The sequence below is a fragment of the Sparus aurata genome, chromosome 21, assembly GCF_900880675.1.
Source record: "Sparus aurata chromosome 21, fSpaAur1.1, whole genome shotgun sequence".
In the NCBI taxonomy this organism is placed as follows: domain Eukaryota; kingdom Metazoa; phylum Chordata; class Actinopteri; order Spariformes; family Sparidae; genus Sparus; species Sparus aurata.
The window spans coordinates 2,260,419-2,284,872 of record NC_044207.1 but is presented as its reverse complement, the minus strand read 5'-3'; the positions used below and the strand labels follow the sequence as shown (position 1 = coordinate 2,284,872).

At 39.9% G+C, this 24,454-nt stretch overlaps 1 protein-coding gene across 2 annotated transcripts in view; it reads left to right on the top strand.

The window, feature by feature from the left end:
- The first annotated feature begins 5,819 nt into the window (after window positions 1–5,819).
- The window catches only part of LOC115572880 (palmdelphin-like), a 33,417-nt gene continuing 14,782 nt past the window's right edge, over window positions 5,820–24,454 (top strand). Inside the window, exons 1-2 of one of the 2 annotated variants that reach the window (XM_030403356.1) lie at window positions 5,820–5,858; window positions 18,795–18,840. In XM_030403356.1, coding sequence (XP_030259216.1) covers window positions 18,796–18,840 — 45 coding nt within the window. In that variant the 5' untranslated portion in view covers window positions 5,820–5,858; window position 18,795. Of the gene's footprint in view, window positions 5,859–14,382; window positions 14,595–18,794; window positions 18,841–24,454 lie in introns of those variants that run through there. The other variant, XM_030403355.1, reaches the window with a different exon arrangement.

Sequence of the window (24,454 nt, the reverse complement as noted above, 5' to 3'; positions counted from 1 at the left end):
GTATATACACTGAAAATCAACTTATTCAAAGTATTACACAAACACAAAAACACAAATGTTACATTACTAAGACATACCTTTATCTTGTCGTTTTTATCTTTCTTCCTTTTTCTGTTTTCTGCCCCTGAAGGGTAAGTCCTTTTTTGCGACATCTTTCACCTGTTCCTAGCTCCTGGATGCTGCGTGCGCACTGCACGGTTGGCTGCACTGCACACATCACTAGCGGAGCTCTGACATATCGAGCAGAGGCAGTAGAAAACTACACTCTTTGTTGTAGTTGTTTTTTTGTTTTTTTTGTTTTTTTCTACAAGTATGTACAATTGATAGTATATGAATCATCATTGCTCACACATAGAAAAAAAAAATTAATTCCTTTTTTCTTTTTTAAGTTAATTGCTCTTGGGGGCCCTCTAGTGGTCACGGGGCCCTAAGCAGCTGCTTAGTTCGCTTATGCCTTGGGCCAGCCCTGGATTCAGCCAACCAGCACTCGCGGCAAACTCCTCATCTCTGCTGTCACTCGTACATTTGTTTCGCCCTGATCATTTTGCGGGACACTCTCTCGTGGCGTGCCCGTTTGCTGATAACTCATTCCCGCATGTTTATCTCAGGCTCCTCGCTAGACTTCTCCCTCCCTCCACCAGGCACATATCGAAAACCTGACAGATCTATTAATCATAGGTGTGATTGGCAAAGACAAAAAAGCAGGAAAATATACGGCTCCACTATGTCTCTCTTTACATTTATTTTGTCCTATTGTCGGCTTCAGCTAAGAAAGAAATAGTTCGCCCCACACGTCCAAAAGAACACATTCTTAGAACACAGGAACACAGTGTCAGTCAGTAAACCTAGCAACTCTAGGGGGGTCCGGGGGCATGCCCACCCGTAGGAAAATTTTGAAAAATAACCCTTTAAATGGTGACTACTGGTGAGATTTAAAAAAAAAAAAAATCATTTTCAGAATTTAAGAAGACATGTGACAAAATAGTGTAGAAGTTCACATTGCCGCTTGAAAATATGAAAACTTCTTGAGCATTAGAGAACTTATTTACCATTATTTTCTTTAAGGGGTACCCGAAGGGCTGGAACCCTATGAATGGTGGCGCTGTAATTAAGGATTGAAAATGCATTTTTGGGAAGGTCACGCCCCTCACACCGTAAGTCTGATTGACTTGAAATTTGACACACAAGTCCAGCTTCATGTGCTCTACAAAAAAGGCAATTGGACCATATAGCTCCGCCTACTTAGATGTTTTGCTAATTAGCATAATGTGAAAAACAGTAAAATGAATGGAACTTTTGAAAGATTGACTCTATCAACACCAAATTTGGTATACGGCTTCGGAGAAAAAAAAAAAAAAAAAAAAAAAAAGAGCCAGATTGGTCAAAAAACATGGCCGCCATGGACCAATGTATTTTCGCAATGGGCGGGGCTTAGAAATGATTGGCCATAACTCCCACACCCTTTGCCCTATCATCACAAAACTCGGTGGATAGGTTCCCAACTGTACTGGGAATCTACCTACCAAAGCTTGTTGAGCTCAACATATAGGGGGCGCTATAAATGCTACACATGCATATCTCAAAGACCATTGGACGGAATTTCACCAAATTTGGGATGCATGCTCTAGGGGCGACTATTAACTAATATCTTGAGTGCCATGTGGATAGGTGAAAGTGGGCGTGGCCTATTCGTCATTAACCATCATTGTTTGCGATTTATTAATTTATGGTGAGCTGGAAGCACCCAGAGACATGACACTTGGTACACTGAGTATAAATGACGTCCAAATGCTGCTCCAAGAATTTGATCCCAATCCGTCAGATGGGGGCGCTATAACATAGGGTGTGAATTTTGAAAGGCTTTCCCCGTGAAGCCAAAGGTGCTATTGACTTGAAATGTCTCAAACACATCCTCCTGACAGTCCTCTACAAAAAAGCCTCTTGCACCACGAGAGCCGCTATTACAGATTTTTTGCTAATTTGCATAGCATTAAAAACAGTAAAATGAATAGAACTTTTGAAAGATTGACTCTATCAACACCAAATTTGCTATACGGCTTCGGGGAATGAAAAGACAAATTTCTATTATAAATGAGCAAGATTGGTCAAAAAACATTGCGGCCACGGACCAATGTATTTATGCAATGGGCGGGGCTTAGAAATGATTGGCCATAAATCAAACTCCCTTTGCCCTATCATCACAAAACTTGGTGGGTAGGTTCAAAACAGCCATTGGCATGCAGCTGAAAACCCAATTTGGAGAAATCTGGGGCTTATCATGGCTATGTGTTGCACAGATCTTTGAGGAACACGGCGGCCGATGTCATCTACTGCGGGGGATGAGGGTCAGAGTGGCCGGTTTGGGGCAAAAGAGGTTAGAACCCGCGGATTGCCGCTTGCGGCTATATTTATGATAGATTTTTTTATGGAAACAGAATCTGTTTCAGAAGTCAGTAGGCCACATGACATGGAAGCTATTGAGAAAAAAAAAATCATAATTTCTGCATATTAATATTCATATAAAATAGAGGAAGTACTAAAATACAATAGAAAGAGCTCTGTCTCATTCATCCAGTTTACTAATACAATCTGCTGCTGGTTTGGAGTCACTGGGTCACATGACATAGAAGATATTGAAAAAAAATGCAATTATTTGGTATTAATATATTTATGCTAAGTAATTTAATGACGGTCCCTAAACCAGTTTTCAGTGATTCAGCGCGAGGCTCCGGGAGGTGAGCTGACCGTCCTCCTGCTGCTAACACTGGGTGAATCTCAGTAAAGTCGCGGTTGGACCCGAGTGAATATCCGCTGAAACTAATTTGAAGTTAGGAGTGACATGAAGACATTAATCAGAGGCAAAAAGCGTTAACAGCGGTGAGCGGTCATAATGTTCATCTGATCTCTAATATGAAAGCAGTGGACATGAATAAGGAATAGAAAAATACTGATGGGAATGTCAAGAACAAGCGAAAAACACAGACAGACTAACTCCTTTCTAGGTTTGGGAAATGTGCAACGTTACTCGTTTTCAAGTTACATGGTATACATGGGTATATAATTATCCTCCTGGACAAAATTATTACCAACTCACGTTCCCTTTCTTTCTTTTCTTCCCCATGATAAAGAAATCAGTTAAACTGAGCTGCTGCTGTCTTTTCATCTTAACTTCTGACCTGTGGGCTAGTGTTGTGATGTTCACGAACGAACCGATTCTATTGAACGGCTCGTTAACATGAACAATGGGATCCGAGTCGCAGCTGGGAACCGTTCTTTTTTTTTTTTTGTATCACTGTGTGCTCCTTCTTTGCTCCTCTTCCTAAGTGGGACAGAGAAGTTACATGGGGAGGAGCGCAGCCCAGCTGCACGGTGCCCATTAGATATGCAAATGTAGCATGACGCCACCTGAATTGTGCACACTGCCTTTGCGCAAAAAACCCCCCCAAAAAACAGAAACACGTGACTGCCCCTGCCTCGGAGAGCAGAGCAGCTGCAGCGGTCTTAATTAGGAAGAGGACAGTTTTGTTCCAGATCTCACCCCATCATACCTCCCAGTGATTATTTCCAAGATAAAATGAGATACCACCACGCTGGCTTCTTAAAACTTAATAAATTTAAAAATCAGTCAAATGAGCCAGTTTTTTGAACGGCTCTTTGAAAGGAACGGCTCACCAAGATCCGGCTCCCCTCAAAGAGCCATAAATCCCATCTCTACTGTGGGCAGCTGCAGACTCCCGCTTCCTAACAGTCTGAGCTGTGAGGGGGCGGGGCGGCCGGCAGTGTTGCCAGGTGGGAAATGTAGGATTATCGTACCAGAGACATAAAATTATCGTATTTTGAGGGAAATTATCGTACACCCGTCATAACCAAAATAACAAGTCTATTGATGTGCTATAGTCACTCTAGTGTTGAATAGCGTCTAACAGGCACTCACAGCTTTGTGGCGTCAGTACGGAATGGATTCATCAGCAGCCCCACAGTTGCGTTAGGCTTATGTGTCCCCCATAAACAATGACGGGTGGGAACTAATGAGCCAAATCATGAGGCCTGGAGGCCACCTACTGTTAGGAAATAGACATAGCACCAGGTTTACTTTTTTGACAAAGAGAAACAGTATTCATGATAACTGACAAGAAAAAATAAAGATCTGGCTTCACATACTGACATTTTATTTTCAGAGCAACAACATGTCTCTGTCCTCAAAAATGACAACAACTAATAAAATAAACAAAAACAGCACTTGTGCAAATTTAAAAGTGCCTGCTACCAGGTTATAACTTAAAATAAAGTGCATATATAACCTGGCTATATAATAACATGGAAAAGAGGTAACCAGAATAACAATAAATAATAAAAAATAAATAACTGATGAACAACAGGCCAAGGGGTACATGTTTTTTTTCCGAGTTAACCCCAACATCTAATGCTGACAAAAAACTAAGTGGTGTGTAGCCCTGATCGCCTCGGTCTTCATAAGCTGTCCGGTCTGCGTCAGTCATGTCACGTCTCCGCCTTTGGCAGTTTTCTGAATAAAATGAAGAAGAGCGGAGAGGAGACTATTGTTTAGATGAATTACATATTACATTACATGATAGATGAATGATTTCATCATTTCTTCGTAAAGCCTTTCTGCAGTGGCTCCTTCTCTGACAAAATGTCTGTTTTCTTCTGAAAAGATCTGCACCAGCTTCCAAAAGCGGGTCTGGACCCTGTTTGTACCCTCATCAAAAAAACGAACCACAACACAGAGCGTTTTGACATTTTTAATGTCGGTTAATTCATCAATCAGGATACTGAATTTTTTTCTCATCAGGATTTCTGACAGACTCTCAAAATAGCAGTCACCAATAACATGCTTTGCTATGGCAGTTGCCTTTGTGCAGCCAGGTGACATGTTTTGTGCCGTTTTAGAGTCACTACATATGTCCTTGATAACATCCACCGGATGGTCTGTGGCCCTCATTGCGATGTTGTGCTCTGCCAAAAACCCTGCCAGCTTGACCTCTGCTGTCTTTACCGCTGTTTCTAGCTTCTCCTTTTCTGATGTCCTTTGCAGGCATTGCATTATGGATTTTTGTGTTGGCGCTAGATTTTTTTCTTTCTCTATGTGTTTTTTAGATTTGCTGTGGTTTTTTAACACAGTTAATTCGGCCACCAGCTCTGTATTGCAGCACCGGCAGAAAGCTTTGCTCTCCGAGCCTGCAACAGGTCTCAACTAGGGTTGCCAACCGTCCCTTGAAAAACAGAATCGTCCCGTATTTAGAAACAAAGTTACGCGTCCCGTATTGAGCTTAAAAGGGACGCACTTTGTCCCGTATTTCCTTGAGAATCAAAATGGTCTTTAAAATGTCAATGGAATCAATGAATGACGGCGTTTTATATGAAAATTTACGGTAATCTTACTGCCAGCCCTCTCCTGGTCTGTGACCAATGAGCCGACAGCACACTCACACACGAGAATAACAATACAGAATCCGGCTCTTCTCACTGGTCGAGGTACTGTCGCTTGCAAGAACATACCGGAAGACAAGAGACTGAGGCAACTGGCAAAACAATCCAGCATGGCTCACAACGACACAGTTTCACAGGACACTGCAGACGGTACGCCTTCTACCATGAGCAGTAACGTTACTCCCCCGATAAAAAACAGAAAAGGCTGCAAAAATACAGACTCGTATGAGAAAAAGAAAACGTGACTGGAAAAAGTGTAGATCATGTCTGCTGGCGCACTTTTTCTGTAGCCCATGGTGAACTGTTGGACGTGAAACAGCATGCATCTAGTGGTCTACACGTGAGGGACAACCAGGTGGACCCTTGACTGGTTTGTTGTCCACCAGGCAACACCAGAGGCAGATATGGTATGTAGAAAAAATACGAATGTTTTTTAAGTCCAATAAATGTCAGTGTTTTGTGGCCAAAAAAATGTTTAGTGTAATAAACACATACAATTGATAGATGACTACATAAAATAGATAAATAATACATAAAAGTAATACATAGATGAATAATAGATAAAGAATACACACTATACTATACATACATATATACAACCTTACACATGTCAGTTCAAACAGTCCATAGATAAATGTGATGTTCATAATTTGTACTGCACAGGCAGTTGATACATGAACTATAAATCAGTAAGAAAGTAACAACTTTCTATTGTTTTCTGTTATTTTATACTGTTTTCAGTTAAGCAGGAGAGTTCTGTTAAATAAATAAATATTTATTTTATTCTGTCAAGTTAAGCAGGACAGATTTCTGTTAAAAATATCTTTTATTTTGCACAAAAAAATTAATTGTTGAATAATATTTTTGTCTATGTATTCGTATCACTCAAAAACATGCATCAGACTAAATTCACACTCGAGTCAAAGTATTTGGAAAGTTACCAAGCCGTCGTGGGGAGGTTGTCCCTTATTTATTTTTCAGGGAGTTGGCAACCCTAGTCTCAACCACTCTTTTCTATAATTTTGTAGGCGATGCTGCTTACTTCTACTCTGCCCCGCCGTCTTCTTAAACTCTCCTCCTCCTCCTCCTCCTCCCTCTTCCACAGGTTCTCTCATTTTCCGCGCTTTCTTCCAGACCGGCTCTGCTTCTTCTTTTCTTTTGCTTTTTTCTTTTCCTCACTCATGGGGCGGGCGCAGCGGACTATTCAGCCAATCATGACCGTTGTTCTGAGGCAAACGCATGCACGTCACTCGTAGCTCACATTTAGAAAAGCACGATTGGCTGGAAACTTGTCACATGGAAACAGATGCCTTCAGGGTTCACAAAAAACCTCCGACAGACAGTCGCGACAGGCTGATCTCTCGATTACAACCGTTTACAACCACACATTCACGGAATGGTCAAATTATCGTATATTTGGCTTTTTTGGGGATTATTGATCGTACATCGTACAGAGGGCAAAATTATCGTACAAATACGATATCGTACACCTGGCAACACGGGCGGCCGGTGACAAGAGGCTTTGTTACGCTTTCAAAATAAAAGCAAGTGAGTTAAAGATTTCAAAACAAAATATTTTTCTCCTCCGTGGTATAATTTTGGGTGGGACAAATGCGCCTGTCTCCCACCAAGCTTAATGCGCATGCCCCGTCTCTTTGGTGAATGTCAAGCGCCACCTAGAGGCCTGGAATATGAACTACAGCGTTTTCGGTCGTTTTCAGTGGATCCGTATGGACGCAAATATTCTTAAAACGATGACGAGGAAGACGGAGAATAAAAAGATCGTTTTCGCCCGTGTGGACAGCCCCTGAGAGGAGGAGCCAAGACAGATTACTCCGCAGCTGTCAGGTGCAGGATTATTACAGGTTCTTGTGCCAGTCATTCTCCTGATGACCACACCCAACAGCACAACCACGCCATCATCTGTCTGGTATCTGGAGTAACATTTAGATGGCTTTAATCTAATTTTAGTAAAAAGTCCAAACTGAAAGCAAATTTTGAATAGGCATATTTTTAGGCATATTTTTTCAGAAAATGTTGCAAATATGAGATTTGTAGTAATTTGATAAAAAGCCCAAATTTTGTGATAAAACATCTAAATAAGATGAAAGGTCAAAAGTATGAGATCAATATATTGATCTCATACTTTTGTAAGTGGTGTGTCCAGCGCCGCCCCTCCCTTCACGCAGAACACGCGCTGTGCGTAGGGCCCCACTATCCATGAGGGCCCCATTTTGCGCAAGGGGACGCATTCTCTGCAAATGCGCAAAGGATGCGCATTGCTGTAGTGAGGCACGCGCAGAGCACCGAGTCAGCAATTCAGAAAAAGAGAGACGAGTAATCTGACACTGCACGCGTTGCCGCAATGATTGATAGCACGCAGCATCTGACCAATCAGCGGTCAGATGCGCCGACAGGCAGCTGGATGCAGGTGGAGAGATGGCCTCAAAACGGCAACATGAATCGGGAGCAAGCAAAAGAAAGAAAAAGTCTAAACAAGAGGAGGCTTGTGCTTCACTTGAAGGTGGGTATGTTGTTGAAATAAAAGAGAAAAACTTTGTGGCATAAACACCCCAGCTGCTAATCATGAGAAAGAAGAGAGGATAATTCCGTCTAGATGTGGACTGGAGTTTACATTTTCTAGTGGCCCTGATTATCATTTATTGAATGTCCTGTTAACTGCATATACATTCACCTCTGTTGAAAAAGGAGTGGTTAATTGACCAGTTGGTGGTCGTATGTTGGCTCAGGTTTATAGCCTATCAATCTAGTTTTGGGCTAATTTTATGGAGGTTATATATATATATATATATATATATATATATATATATATATATACATATATATACATATAAGATAATATATAAACCTCAAAATAAAATTCTGCTTAGGGCCCCAATTTGGCCCTGAGTGTGTCACTAGTAAATTTGAGTTTTGAAATAAATGTAGTGAAACAAAAAGTGGAGTAGCAGTAAAGAGTATGATACACCTGCAGCAGTAGCGTTTCTGATGTGGCAAGGAGTGGAGTTTTTAAAATGTGAATAAGGGGGGGAAATAGAGATAAGGAGGGAAGGGACTAACTTGAGGACCAACAACGCCACCTGGGGGCTTGCACCCCAGGATATGAAAACCAAATTTAATAAAGGGCACAGGGTTGAGACTGATGAGGCAGAGACAGTAGATAAATAGAACAAATGTTTTTATTTATAATGCTGTAAAGGAAACCTAGAAAAAAGGAAACTAGAACTGTAGAAGTGAATTTCAAAACAAGAGTAAGTGAGAGTGAGTACAAGAAAATATATTTTATTAACAGAACACAATCTAAAAGAAGCCAACTATGATATTAAATCTCTAATGAAATAAGTATGATAAACTAAGGGCTGGGGCCTTAGTGGGGGCAGACTGGAAAAGTACCCCGTCTCACTAGTGTGGGGTGGGCAACACTACAAACACAACAAAACATGCACAAAAAGAGCCCCAGTGCCTACTTGCATGCAACAGGAGTGAGGTACCAGCATGGTGCCTAGCTCCCACCTGAGGCTACCCAGGCCGCACTGAAAAATTAAACGAACAAAAAAGGCACTTCCTGAAACAAAAAGGAAAACAAAAGTTAACAAAAAACCCCAATTGATAATCAGACAATCTCCACACACTCAAAGATAACAGAAATGTATTCAAAGTAAGCAAACTTAATAAATCTGGACGAAGAAAACCAATCAAAACCATACAAAACAGGCAAATAAGGCCAAAACAAATGAAAAAGCTGGTCCAAAAGGAAAAGAAAAAGGGAAAAGAAAAGGAAAACCTAACAAAAACAAAGCCAAACAGAACAGCAGCAGGTGAACTAAAACAAAAAGAGGCACATGGTTAGTGGGAGGGACAACTTTAATCCACCAGGAAACAAACATGGGGGCCCTACTCACCACCTTCAGTAGGCAACCACCACCAGGGACCAGCAAGAGGCTAGGGGTGGGCGGATCGATCCACATATTGATAGTATTGATACAAAGGTGAGTATTGGTATCGGATCGATTCTAGCGTGATGAGATCAATATTTTTGTTGTAGTTGTTCTATAAATTCAGCAAATCACTTGTATTTCTTCACCGAGTTTGTATGAGGGCAGTGCAGTGCCGGCCCTGAGTAATTTGGTGCCCTAGGCAAGATCTTAGCCAGCACACCCTTTTATCGCAGGCATTTTCACAATCAATTTTCATACACTCACACAGAAACTGCATGTATGTATTTAAGATTATATTTCTTTTAAGTCAAAAATATCACGCCAAATAAAAACTGAAGAAAGAAACAAGTGATGAAAATACAATATAAATAAGGCATTGCGCAAACATATTATCTCTCAGCCTCAGACTACCATCTCTCACTTATCTATTGTCAGCCGCTTTGCCAAACGACCTCCAACTCCTTCCATGTTGTCATGTGGGTATTGTGCTCCCAGCTATCCTCATGAGTCTTCAGCAGGTGGCTTGCATTTTTCCAGTCATTTAGTCTTTCCTTATTAAGTCTATATTCTTTTGGAGAAAACATTTAGAAGCAGAAGCAGTGCAAGCTATCATTCTTGTTTGAGTACATCAGCCAGCTTCTTTTGATTTTTTCAGCATTGCACTAAGACTCTGGTACAAAAGTCATGTTGACACTCTCCCATCTTTGTTTTTGGGAAATGTGTAACTGCTTTTTATTTGAAATGGTCCTCAGTGAACTAACTCTCATCTTACGTAGTCAGTTAGAAGAGATGGCCAGTTAGCATCTATTGGTGCAGCCTTTAGTTTTGATGCTGTGTCACTCTGTTGTGCTGAGGTAGAGGGACAGGAGCACCTGATGCTGTGTCACTCTGTTGTGCTGAGGTAGAGGGACAGGAGCACCTGATGCTGTGTCACTGGGCTTGTGGTGAAATATTTTAAAAGTGCATCTGAAGAGAGAAGAGAAGTATATGTGACCAGTGGCTGTAAAATTTTAATAATAAAAAGAAAAAAACAGATGCTTGATGTGTGCTACACATAAGACTAATATAGACTAATAATGAAAATGTGATGAGGTTCATTCAACTTTATTGTCATTGCAATGCAATTCAGTCTAACCAATGAATGACGCCTATGAATGATATGGGAAAGCTAAGGTGTGGAATAACTGCACTTTAACACTGCTGTAAACTTTAACCAACATAAACTTTGACACAATAAACCAAAGGCTTACACCTACACTATTACAAAGGGGATGGAAAACTAATCGCATTTTAACTGACATCCAAGCAGGAAAGACACCTGTAAAATAACACATGAACAGGCCTAGCGTTAACTTTCCAAATGTCCCTGATGAATTTAAGTGGAGTAGGGGAGACTGGGGTAAGTTGAGCCACCCCTTGTTGCTCGGAAACAGTAAAAAAAACATTGATCATGTGACCACATATTTAGGAGGAAGGCATAATTTCATGGAGTCTGTGAAGGTAAGAACCACATGAATAAAGTGGTTAGACATTTATTTCCAAAAAAAACATTTTTCACTCTTGAAAGTGAACTTTGTCTATTGTTAGTTTCATGAGAATGGTGTTTAGACCAAAATGGATCATTTTTAATTTGTTTTATACATCAATTGTGGTATCTATGAGCTACAACATGAGGTCATAAACCTAGCATAAAAGTGCACCATTTTAGCTGTGGGGACTGATAAAGTCAAAATGGTAGCTCTGGGGTAAGTTGAGCCATTTGGCCAGGGGTAAGTTGAGCCACCCAGCAGAGGTGGGAGATGGATGGATCGAGGGAGAGATGGGGATAGATGGAATAAGAGGAAGATGGAGAAGAGAGGATAGATAGAGGAAGGAAGGAAGGAAGGAAGGAAGGATGCTGAGAGGATGAGAGTTTCAGTTCAGATTGTTCAAATGTGTTACTAGTCCATAACTGACCTTACTGTCAGCAAGGAAACCGAGAAACTATTACTAGAATTCCCAGTAGGGATACGGCTCATCTTACTCCGCTCCTGTGCTCAACCTACCCCATACACGGGGTAAGTTGTGCAACAAGAGCACTTTTTTCGGACATGCTATATTATCGAAACAGTTATGTTTACACTCATTCTGGTTGTTTGAAGGGATGCACAACATCCTGAAATATATGCAGATATATTAGTTAGTAACAAAACAATGATTGCCTTGATGTAGTGATCCTAAATATGAAAAATGGCTCATCTTACCCCATTCTCCCCTAACATTAACACACGTTGACTCAGCTATTTATTGATTATTAAACAATGCTGCTATCGTCCTAAGTAAGCTAGCAAGTCAACACTCTGCTCCAACAATGATGTTGCTAACGATGCATTAAACTATTAATTTCATTCGCGTCATCACATTGACGTTAGTGTACCTGTATCTTCTTCACGTGTACCTGTATCTTCTTCACGTTTACTCTTCTTTCCTTTGTTACTTTCACTGGGCGCCGGATGGTTTGGACCTTGTGGTTCTGCTACAGTATCAGAAAATCTCTCTCTTGGTCTTGGGGTCTCGGTCTGGTCAGATTCAGGCAGCTCGCCTCTCGACCCGTCCCCCACGTAGAGGACAAGTACAGTGCAACGAGCCAAGAACCCAGAAAAAAGGCCTCTCTGTTATTTAATAGTCTTTCCTATGACGTTATGTTGGTGTGGGCTTATAAATGTTTCGAAATAATAGTAGTAATGGCACTGGTAATAAATATATATTTTTGTATTTTTTCATTATTATTAATTCCCCCCCCCCCCCTCGTTTTCGGCGCCTCACGTGGATGACGGCGCCCCTAGCATTTGCCTATACTGCTTATGCCCAGGGCTGGCTCTGGCACAGTGTCTCTCTCAGTCCTTAAGCACAGCACTCCTCTTCAACTCTCTCACTCGCTCACTCAGGTTCACTGTAACTGGAACTCAAAAATATATACTCATATTTAGACATAGCTATAGCCTACCTCAAGAATCTAATAACCCTTTTGTGTATCTGTTCAAGGAACATTAGAATTCCTATTTAGGCCACATGCAGATAGGTTATAGATTTAATTATTTTAAATATAATTTTCTCATTTGGCTAAAATCTTTGTCCTGTGTGTTATCATTATCATTCATGATCAACTAATTAAAGGCAAAAGTACAAAATCATTCATTGAGCAGGAATTTTCAAGTAAAAAGTATCAGTATCAGTATATACTGGCCCTGTACTTACTTGCTATCGGATCGAGAGCAAAATTAGCTGTATCGCCCACCCCTACAAGAGGCTGAACTGAGCCAACTGATGTCTTTTATACTGAACCTAGGCAGGGGGAGGAGCTAAGGGAGGAGTTTTGCTGACTACCTGGGTTGTGTTCAAAACACCTCACTGTGGTTCACTACACTGAGTGTGGGCCTCAGTTCTGTGCGGGAACGAGCTGAAGGTTCTGAGTCATGTCACAGAGCAGTCAGCTGGAGGTTTCGTCAGCAGACACAAGAACGTGTCTTGTTTCGGCACGTCGCAGCAGAGGGGTGTACTGCGAAGCCAGTTTAGTGGGTTAGCGTGGTATGTTGAGTCTAAAGCCAGGCTTCCCTGTACTACAAAGGTGGCTCTCCTTTAACCCGGCTAAATCACCATGGTAACTTATGCTTAGTTCATAACCTGGTCCCGACCAGGTTATGAACATAACCCGACCAGGTTATGTTCAGAGTTTCATCTTAAAATCGGCTATAAAAGCGCAGCTGTTTCACTGTGTAACTCATTCGGAGATGGCGTCACCATTCATTGAGAACCCGGTGGACTTGGGAGCAAGAATAATTCGGGCAGCACTACAACGTGAACGGCTTCTTCAAGATCGCGCTGATCCGCTGGCATTTCCTGATGAAATTCTCTATGAGCGATATAGATTTTCAGCCGAGGGAATACGGTACATTTGCTCACTTATTGAGCCGAGTGTCAGGAATGCCACTGGAAGAAGCTGTGCGCTCACTGTTGGGCAAACTGTTTGTGTAGCCCTTCGTTTTTTTGCCATGGGAACCTACTTACATTTAGTTGGTGATGCAGAAAATCTGAGCAAGAACACACACTGACAAAATGATGGGGCACTTTGAATGTTTTTGTATTTGGCTCTAACTTGCTGCCATGTCCGACTGCTGCTTCCACATCTTGATAAAATGCAATATGAAATATTAATTAGGCCAACCTAGTATTTATTTGTCACAGATAATGAGTAATGTTAATTATTTCTTTGATGTGGCCATGAATAAACTGATGAACTGATCAATGTTTCACCCGTTGTAGGGCAGTGTACGCCCAAACACAAATCTTACAGGCTTGAGCTATTTTCACTGTCTAAAAGGTCTTTATTGTCATTGTACAGGGACAGTAGCTACATTTGCTTGTTCATCCCGACACAGTAATAAAAAAAAAACACTTAACATTTATAGCCTACGCACACACGCTTTCAATAAAACACACGCGCATTCTATAACTGAGATCAGTAAAATGTGAAAACAATATAGACATCATTCAAAAATGAAAAAAGATAGTTGTTGCTTCAGTTTATTTATTTCTTAAATGGATCAGGGTTAATATGTAAAAGTTGCACAATGTTGAGCTTTCAGAAATTAAAACACTAAGGGCTTAATATAATATTGATCATAATATTAATAATTGTTAACTTACGCATTTACACGGTCAGCAGTTTTCTGCCAGCAGCCCTCCCTCGCTGTATTGGCAGCGACAGTTTTACTTTTTGCCGTGATGGTTTCTTTGAATTCTTCATAGCCTTGCATAATAAGAATCTGCTCATCTTGAGTAAAATATGTGGCCCGGGAGAGAAGCAGAGAACTACACTTGACAAATTAAGTTGATAACCACCGTCGCAGTACCGTTTAACTCTGATTGGGGACTTGGGGCTTTGCTGAGCTGCATCATGAGCACAAAGCCTGGCTATGTTGAGCCCCCTTCGCAGTACAGGCCTCTGAACTTCCTACTGGCAACACTTCTGTCATTGTTATTGACTGGCAGGAGGACAGCCAAGTGTCATTCAGCTGTAACACACACCAATAGGCACACATAGCCCCGCCCACACCCCGCTACACCTGCAGCCGGGTGGCCTCGAACTCCACGCGGCACAGACGCGCAACCGGCCAGCACGAGAGAGGAGTGGTCTGCTGTCAGGTAGGCTCAGTGTTTGTCTCCACAGTGTGTGTGTGTGTGTGTGTGTGTGTGTGTGTGTGTGTGTGTGTGTGTGTGTGTGTGCATGCTCCATCAGCTCCATCAGCTGCTCTCACTTCAGGTTCAGGTTTCAGGTTCCTGTTGTTTGTCAGCACCCCGCAGAGCCAGTCAGTCACTTTGGAGCCACACACTGTCATGGCAGCTTTCAAACAGGAGAACCGCAGAGACAAACAGAGAGGTGCAGATAATTCCTTAATGCTACTTAAGCTTCAATTTCTCCTCAGTGCTCAGCTGCTGAACGCACTGCTGCCTCCGAGCAGGTGGTGCTGCAACCCTGTTTCTATATACAGCGACAATCATATTTTTACAATATGATAATATTGTCTATACACAAACTGAGTATTAGTAGCTGTTGTGTAGTCGTCTGTAGGGTGGAAAACTTCCTGCTTTCATTAGCTTGAGTACACACATGGTTTGTAGTCACACTGTACATTCTGCAGGGCTGTCAAGGGAAAAACATCATGCGTAAAACTGGTGATCTGACAGTTTTCAGATCAGTTTTTGAAGCTTTAAATCATTGTCACCAAACCTGAAGATGATTGTGAAAAGATGATATCTGGGGCTGCAGTGTCTTTACTTAAATTCATCCGAGGGATTGAAATATTAAGCACCGTATTCATCCATTAAATATATTTTATTTTTTTATTTTTCTCTTTATTAATCTCATAAACTGATCTGAATCATAAAGAAGTTATTTGATGTTTTTGTTTGTTTTGATACATTTCATACCTAATTCATGTTGTTGATTTGACTCATCAGGTTCAGCACCTCTTCCTACTCTCTTAGATATTGTCCTACGCTTTGTGAAGTAATATCTATGTACATGAATGTTTAATGCTTTAGGAAGAGATGCGTCCATGTTATTTTGTGGAATGACAACATTTTGAACATTTTGTTCCCCAGTATTTTTTCATTCAAATCTATGTGAGCGTTGAGCCCTGTGAAATGATCATATGATGCCGGTGACTTACAGTAAGAGCTTTTCACACCACTTGTAAAAGTGTTAGATTGTTAGATAGATACTGAGCATATTATACCATGTCATACTGATGATAAGCCCACATGGTTGTTCTGTCTACAGTAGAGCTGGCAAGCAGATGGTTTACACAGATTAACAGCTTCATGAGCAGATTAGCTCAGAGCACCCATTACTTTACTGCCTATATGCCTGACTGATATAAACTCTACACAGCTTTTATTTTGTATGAATGAGAAAAGGTCACCCTCATGAATGATGAGCTGGTCGCTAAATGTGTTTTCCCTTCATGTAGATGATGGTGTGTGACAGCCGAGAACTGTGTGACTGACAGTGTGTGTGACAGGAGGTGGGTCAGATTAAACCCCCTCCTCAGGTTGACAGGCACAATGCCTTGTTTGAGAGAGTTAGGGCAGAATAACGTGGCCCCTGTCCTTCAGTGGCATGGACTGGTTTGTTAAAATGACTTGGAGCAAAATTAATCTGAGAACCTTTTCTCCTGGCTGACCTGAGGCACTGAGTCAGTATGGGCTATACAGCTGATCTTACATGCAAGGGCCTCAGGGGACACTGATGAAATACCTGCATAATTACACACTAATAAAAAAATGTGATCAACCAGCAGACACCTGGCCTGTTAATAGAAGCACTCAAATGTACTGCTTCATTTAATGCTTATGTCTAAGAATACTCCACACCCCCGACCCCTTATACATGTTTGACCTACATCTATATCAAACACACAGCCTCTACACATTCCGCTGACAGTGCAAACTGAGATATTCACCCACAGCATGATGTGCTCCACTTCTATCTTTCATTTGTGTTCAGCTTGAGGTTTAAAGAGCAGCCTGCTTTCTGTGTTGCTGGCCCTCGTTGAGGAGGCAGTCTGAAGTAAAATGGTTGCTGCACACGTGTCAGAGTTTCCAGTTGTTGTGGGGACGTTTCCATCAAGATGACATTGATCCACTGGGTCTTTACTTCCTGTGATGGTGGGAGCAGATGGAGACGTTGGAGGAGGAAACAGTAGTTAGTGGATGTAACTCCAGTTCTATGAGGATGTGTTAAGCCCTCTAACTGCATGTTCTCACAGCAACAGTAAAACACATTCATTTTAATACACTAAAACACTTTCATTTGCACAAAATCTATGTGGTGGCAGAACCTGACACTGTTGATGGTGATGAAAGCGGTGCACTGACCATTCACCTCATGGCATATTTGAGCCTTTGACTGATGGTTGAAGAAGATGAGATTGAGTATATTCCTTGAGTTTTATGGAAACAAAAAGGCAGTAAATGTTGAGAACTGACTGACAATGATTTGTAATTGAGGAGTTCTTTAGAGGGTCACTTTACAGGATTGTGGTATATTGTATTTTCTAATTTGTTACATGCTTCCATTACATGAGATCAACAAGTCCTCCAAATAACACAGCATGCCCTACAGAATGAGTCTACTAGCCAGTTCTATCGACCATGTCACATAAGAGGCCTGCGCTGTCTTAAAATTTAAATGGAAATCACTGCTGGAAAACTGGTTTGATTATGTGAAACTCTGTTTAGAGTTGGTTAGGTTTAAGTAAGGACCATGTTTTGGATTATAACATGTATATTTAGCCGTTAATGTTAGGGAAACTTTTGGATTCAGGTTAAAATGACTGCTACATTAAGGTTTGGAGAGCTTTGACATTATGATTAAAATCATAAACATGTAGTTAAGGCTAGAGAATCCATATATTCTCGCTTTAAAAGAAAACAACACTGACTGTTGGTTTGAAACAGGAAGTTAACAGTGGTCCCTCTCTTTAACTGCGCGTCTGCTTTAGAAAAAGACCATATGGTTTGACTCCAAGAGCACATTTTACGACTTCTATTTATGTTTCCTGTTAGGTGGCAACCTCAAGTGGCTGTATTATTACTGCTACAAATGAGGACGTGAAGAGAAGAGCAATAAGGTCTTCATAGAGAGGAGGTTAGGCATGGACGGTCAGTTTAAACATGCACAGGAGACTGTGGTTTGTGTTCCGTCAACAGCGAGTGTCATTATTAATGTAATGTTAATGCATGTAACTTTAGTTGTATATGTAACATAGGTATGTTCGTAACTGAAGTTCTACTAGTTATAGAGTTTTCCTAATACCAACTGTGAGCATATGACAAAGCTTCAGTTCACCTGTTGGTGGTGCGCTGCAGTGGTCATGTAGTTATGGAAATGACGTTTCAGAGGTCATTCGACAATCCTAATCTATTAGGAATGAGGATGTTTTGGATTTATAGACATTATCTGATCAAAGAATGAGAGAACACCAAGGATCTGAGCATTTAATGCCAGATCTCAGGAGGATCAAAGACTGAAAGAATATTTGACATTAGAAGTGATATAAGATAGATATATTTTGTTTAAACAAAATGGCTGAAAACATCTCTACGAACCAATAGATCGGTGCTACAAGCAGCAGAGAGAAAATGGAAAAAATCATGTCAATCATGCAACGGAACTCCCGGTCAAAGCACTGGTCATCTCCCGCCTGGACTACTGCGACAAAACCGTTGCAGCGTATTCAGAATGCTGCAGTGCACCTGGTTTTCAATCTACCCAAATGTGCCCCCCTCCTCTGTTACCTCCACTAGCTTCCTGTTGTGGCCCGCATCCAATTCAGGACGATGGTGCTGGCCTTATACACATATATGCACTTGTATGTTCTTACCCTTAGCACTTAGATCATAGCACTTATGCATTGAAGGTATCAGTGAATAAATAGCAGCTAAGATGCTCAGATGAGGGCTTGAAAATTGTTTCTATTTTTCTTTTTACACTATCGACGGTGATATGTTGTTTTCTTTCCTGTGACAAAATGTACTTATTGTAAGTTGCTTTGGACAAAAGCGCCTGCTAAATGCCCTGAACGTAAATGTAAATGTACATTTAAAATGAGTCAGTTATATATAAACTGGTGTTTTCCGGCTACCGACACAAGTCAGTTAGTGCTGCTTTGTGTTGTACACACGGTTTGCACCGTACAGTAACAGCTACTTTAATCTTGTAGTTAGATGCAGTATACATTTATTTCATTGTGGTACTGTGGAACAAATTTCTTTCCTTTCTTGTCCACTTTCTCCTCGCCTTTATTTTTTCCCTCTCCCTCACTGTCTGTTCTGATGCAGGATGGAGGAGTCTGACCTGCTCAATAAGAGGCTGCGGGCTATCACTGTAAGACTTCACTCTGATCAACTCTACAACCAGTGTTGGCGTTTTGTAGCCATTCCTACAGTTTCTGCTCCACTGAACTATGCACCGATGTGCGCATGAGTTAGTAAATAGCTCACACGCTCTTAATTTAAAAAACAGTAGTGGTAAACACGTGAGGCTGGTTATTCTTGAGCATCAAGTCTCATGTGTTTTCATTTCAGTTTTCATTGAAAGTATCTTAGTTATTAAATGATGGCTTCACATCAGAATATCTCTGAATACAGAGGCAGATAACGAATCAATATATAAACACATTCTGCCAGTAGAAATGGTTCCTGTGCCTCCAACCAGGACACAGTACACAGTATAAATACACAATACACAGTATAAACACACAGTACACAGTATAAATACACAGCGCACAGTACAAATACACAGTTCACAGTTTAAATACACACTTCACAGTATAAATACACAGCACACAGTGTAAATACACAGCGCACAGTGTAAATACACAGCTCACAGTGTAAATACACAGCGCACAGTGTAAATACACAGCGCACAGTGTAAATACACAGCGCACAGTGTAAATACACAGCGCACAGTGTAAATACACAGCTCACAGTGTAAATACACAGCACACAGTATAAATACACAGCACACAGCATAAATACACAGCACACAATACTAATATACAGCACACAGTACAGATACACAGCACACAGTATATATACACAGTACACAGTACAAATACACAGTCCACAGTACAAACACACAGTTCACAGTACAAACACACAGTTCACAGTACAAACACACAGTTCACAGTACACATACTAAGTTCACAGTATAAATACACAGTACACAGTATAAATAGAAGTAGACAGTATACATACACAGTTCACAGTATACATACACAGTTCACAGTATACATACACAGTACACAGTATACATACACAGTACACAGTATAAATAGAAGTAGACAGTATACATACACAGTTCACAGTATACATACACAGTTCACAGTATAAACACACAGTTCACAGTATAAACACACAGTTCACAGTATAAACACACAGTTCACAGTATAAACACACAGTTCACAGTATAAACACACAGTTCACAGTATAAACACACAGTTCACAGTATAAACACACAGTTCACAGTATAAACACACAGTTCACAGTATAAACACACAGTTCACAGTATAAACACACAGTTCACAGTATAAACACACAGTTCACAGTATAAACACACAGTTCACAGTATAAACACACAGTTCACAGTATAAACACACAGTTCACAGTATAAACACACAGTTCACAGTATAAACACACAGTTCACAGTATAAACACACAGTTCACAGTATAAACACACAGTTCACAGTATAAACACACAGTTCACAGTATAAACACACAGTTCACAGTATAAACACACAGTTCACAGTATAAACACACAGTTCACAGTATAAACACACAGTTCACAGTATAAACACACAGTTCACAGTATAAACACACAGTTCACAGTATAAACACACAGTTCACAGTATAAACACACAGTTCACAGTATAAACACACAGTTCACAGTATACATACACAGTTCACAGTATACATACACAGTTCACAGTATACATACACAGTTCACAGTATACATACACAGTTCACAGTATACATACACAGTTCACAGTATACATACACAGTTCACAGTATACATACACAGTTCACAGTATAAATAGAAGTAGACAGTATACATACACAGTTCACAGTATACATACACAGTTCACAGTATACATACACAGTTCACAGTATACATACACAGTTCACAGTATACATACACAGTTCACAGTATAAATAGAAGTAGACAGTATACATACACAGTTCACAGTATAAATACACAGTACACAGTATAAATAGAAGTAGACAGTATACATACACAGTTCACAGTATACATACACAGTTCACAGTATAAATACACAGTACACAGTATAAATAGAAGTAGACAGTATACATACACAGTTCACAGTATACATACACAGTTCACAGTATAAATACACAGTTCACAGTATAAATACACAGTTCACAGTATAAATACACAGTTCACAGTATAAACACACAGTTCACAGTATAAACACACAGTACACAGTATAAATAGAAGTAGACAGTATACATACACAGTTCACAGTATACATACACAGTTCACAGTATAAATACACAGTACACAGTATAAATAGAAGTAGACAGTATACATACACAGTTCACAGTATAAATACACAGTACACAGTATAAATAGAAGTAGACAGTATACATAGAAGTAGACAGTATACATACACAGTTCACAGTATACATACACAGTTCACAGTATAAATACACAGTACACAGTATAAATAGAAGTAGACAGTATAAACACACAGTTCACAGTATACATACACAGTTCACAGTATAAACACACAGTTCACAGTATAAACACACAGTTCACAGTATAAACACACAGTTCACAGTATACATACACAGTTCACAGTATACATACACAGTACACAGTATAAATAGAAGTAGACAGTATACATACACAGTTCACAGTATACATACACAGTTCACAGTATACATACACAGTTCACAGTATAAACACACAGTTCACAGTATACATACACAGTTCACAGTATACATACACAGTTCACAGTATACATACACAGTTCACAGTATAAACACACAGTTCACAGTATAAACACACAGTTCACAGTATAAACACACAGTTCACAGTATACATACACAGTTCACAGTATAAACACACAGTTCACAGTATAAACACACAGTACACAGTATAAATAGAAGTAGACAGTATACATACACAGTTCACAGTATAAATACACAGTACACAGTATAAATAGAAGTAGACAGTATACATACACAGTTCACAGTATACACACACAGTTCACAGTATACATACACAGTTCACAGTATACATACACAGTCCACAGTATACATACACAGTCCACAGTATAAACATACAGTTCACAGTATAAATACACAGTTCACAGTATAAATACACAGTCCACAGTATAAATACACAGCACACAGCATAAATACACAGCACACAATACTAATATACAGCACACAGTACAGATACACAGTACACAGTATATATACACAGTACACAGTACAAATACACAGTCCACAGTACAAATACACAGTCCACAGTACAAACACACAGTTCACAGTACAAACACACAGTTCACAGTATAAGCACACAGTCCACAGTATAAACACACAGTCCACAGTATACATACTAAGTTCACAGTATAAACACACAGTACACAGTATAAATACACAGTTCACAGTATACATACACAGTTCACAGTATAAACACACAGTACACAGTATAAATAGAAGTAGACAGTATACATACACAGTTCACAGTATAAACACACAGTACACAGTATAAATAGAAGTAGACAGTATACATACACAGTTCACAGTATACATACACAGTTCACAGTATAAATACACAGTACACAGTATAAATAGAAGTAGACAGTATACATACACAGTTCACAGTATACATACACAGTTCACAGTATAAACACACAGTTCACAGTATAAACACACAGTTCACAGTATACATACACAGTTCACAGTATAAACACACAGTTCACAGTATACATACACAGTTCACAGTATACATACACAGTCCACAGTATAAACATACAGTTCACAGTATAAATACACAGTTCACAGTATAAATACACAGTACACAGTATAAATAGAAGTAGACAGTATACATACACAGTTCACAGTATACATACTAAGTTCACAGTATAAATACACAGTCCACAGTATAAATACACAGTTCACAGTATAAACACACAGTACACAGTATAAATAGAAGTAGACAGTATACATACACAGTTCACAGTATAAATACACAGTTCACAGTATACATACACAGTCCAGAGTATACATACACAGTCCACAGTATAAATACACAGCACAAATATACAGTACACAGTACAAATACACACAGCTCAAAGTATAAATACACAGTTCACAGTACAAATACACAGTTCACAGTATAAATACACAGCCCACAGTTTAAATACACACTTCACAGTATAAAACACAGCACACAGTGTAAATACACAGCACACAGTATAAATACACAGCGCACAGTATAAATACACACCACACAGTATACATACACACCACACAGTATACATACACACCACACAGTATAAATACACAGCACACAGTATACATACACAGTTCATAGAATAAATACACAGCGCAGAGTATAACTACACAGTCCACAGTATAAATACACACCACACAATATAAATACACAGCACACAGTACCAATTTACAGTACACAGTACAGATACACACTACACAGTATATATACACAGTACACAGTACAAATATATAGTACACAGTACAAATTAGGGCTGGGCGATATGGCCTCAAATCAATATCACGATATATTGAGCAACTCACCTCGATAACGATAAATGAACGATAAGTAACCCCCCCCCCCCAAAAAAAAGGAAAAAAAATCCTGTGTATTTACAGAAATGCCACTTTAAAGGACTGTAAAACTACATTGTAGTTAAGATTTATATTATTTATTTAGTAGTTAAGAACAACTGATAAGCACACGATTGAACAGCTGAAAAGCACAGATTACTTGAAATGACAACAACTGAATAAGTTTAAAAGTATAAAATATACAGTCCCTTATAAACAATTCTAAGCTTCTCGTTCTCGCTTTTTTAATTTCTTCGAATTGAATCACGTGGTTGTACTGCAGGTGGTGGAAGAGGCTGGATGTAAATAAACATTTTGAGGACTTCAGAATCAGAATCTAAGACATGAGACAAAATAGTAGAGAAGTTGACATTGCTGCTTAATAATTTTAACCTCTTAGAGAACTTTTTTTACCATTATTTTCTTTATCTTTATATATTTTGATAGACACAGAATCTGTTTCAGAAGTCAGTGGGTCACATGACATGGAAGCTATTGAGAAAAAAAATCAAGATTTCTGCATATTAATATTCATATAAAATAGAGGAAGCACTAAAGTACAATAAACATAGCTGTGTCTCATTCATTCAGTTTACTAATACAATCTGCTGCTGGAGACACTGGGCCCCATGACATGGAAGATATTGAAAGAACTGCAATTATTTTGTATTAATATATTTATGCTAAGTTATTTGATGACAGTCCCTAAATCAGTTTCCAGCGATTCAGTGCCATGTTCTGGGAGGTGAGCTGACCGTCCTCCTGCTGCTCACACTGGGTGAACCTCAGTAAAGTCGCGGCTGGACCCGAGTAGAGCTTAGAATCAAGCCCGACCCGAGCCCGTGCACGTTGTGTCCGAGCCCGGCCCGACACATTGAATGTAATTACGAGACCGATTTAAACCCGACAACTGTTTAAAGCCCCTGTACGGAGTTTTTAACTGGATATATAAAAGTCTCTGGTTTCTGCTGATGTGTCTCTTTTACCTACAACAGCAAATGAGCCCATCAGCGTGAAGATACGCTTTTTCTAAGTAGTCTAATTCTATACCTCTGAAAGGCATTGGTTGGGTCGGACCACTGACGAAACGATTTACGGCAGTCAGACCGGAACTGACGACATTC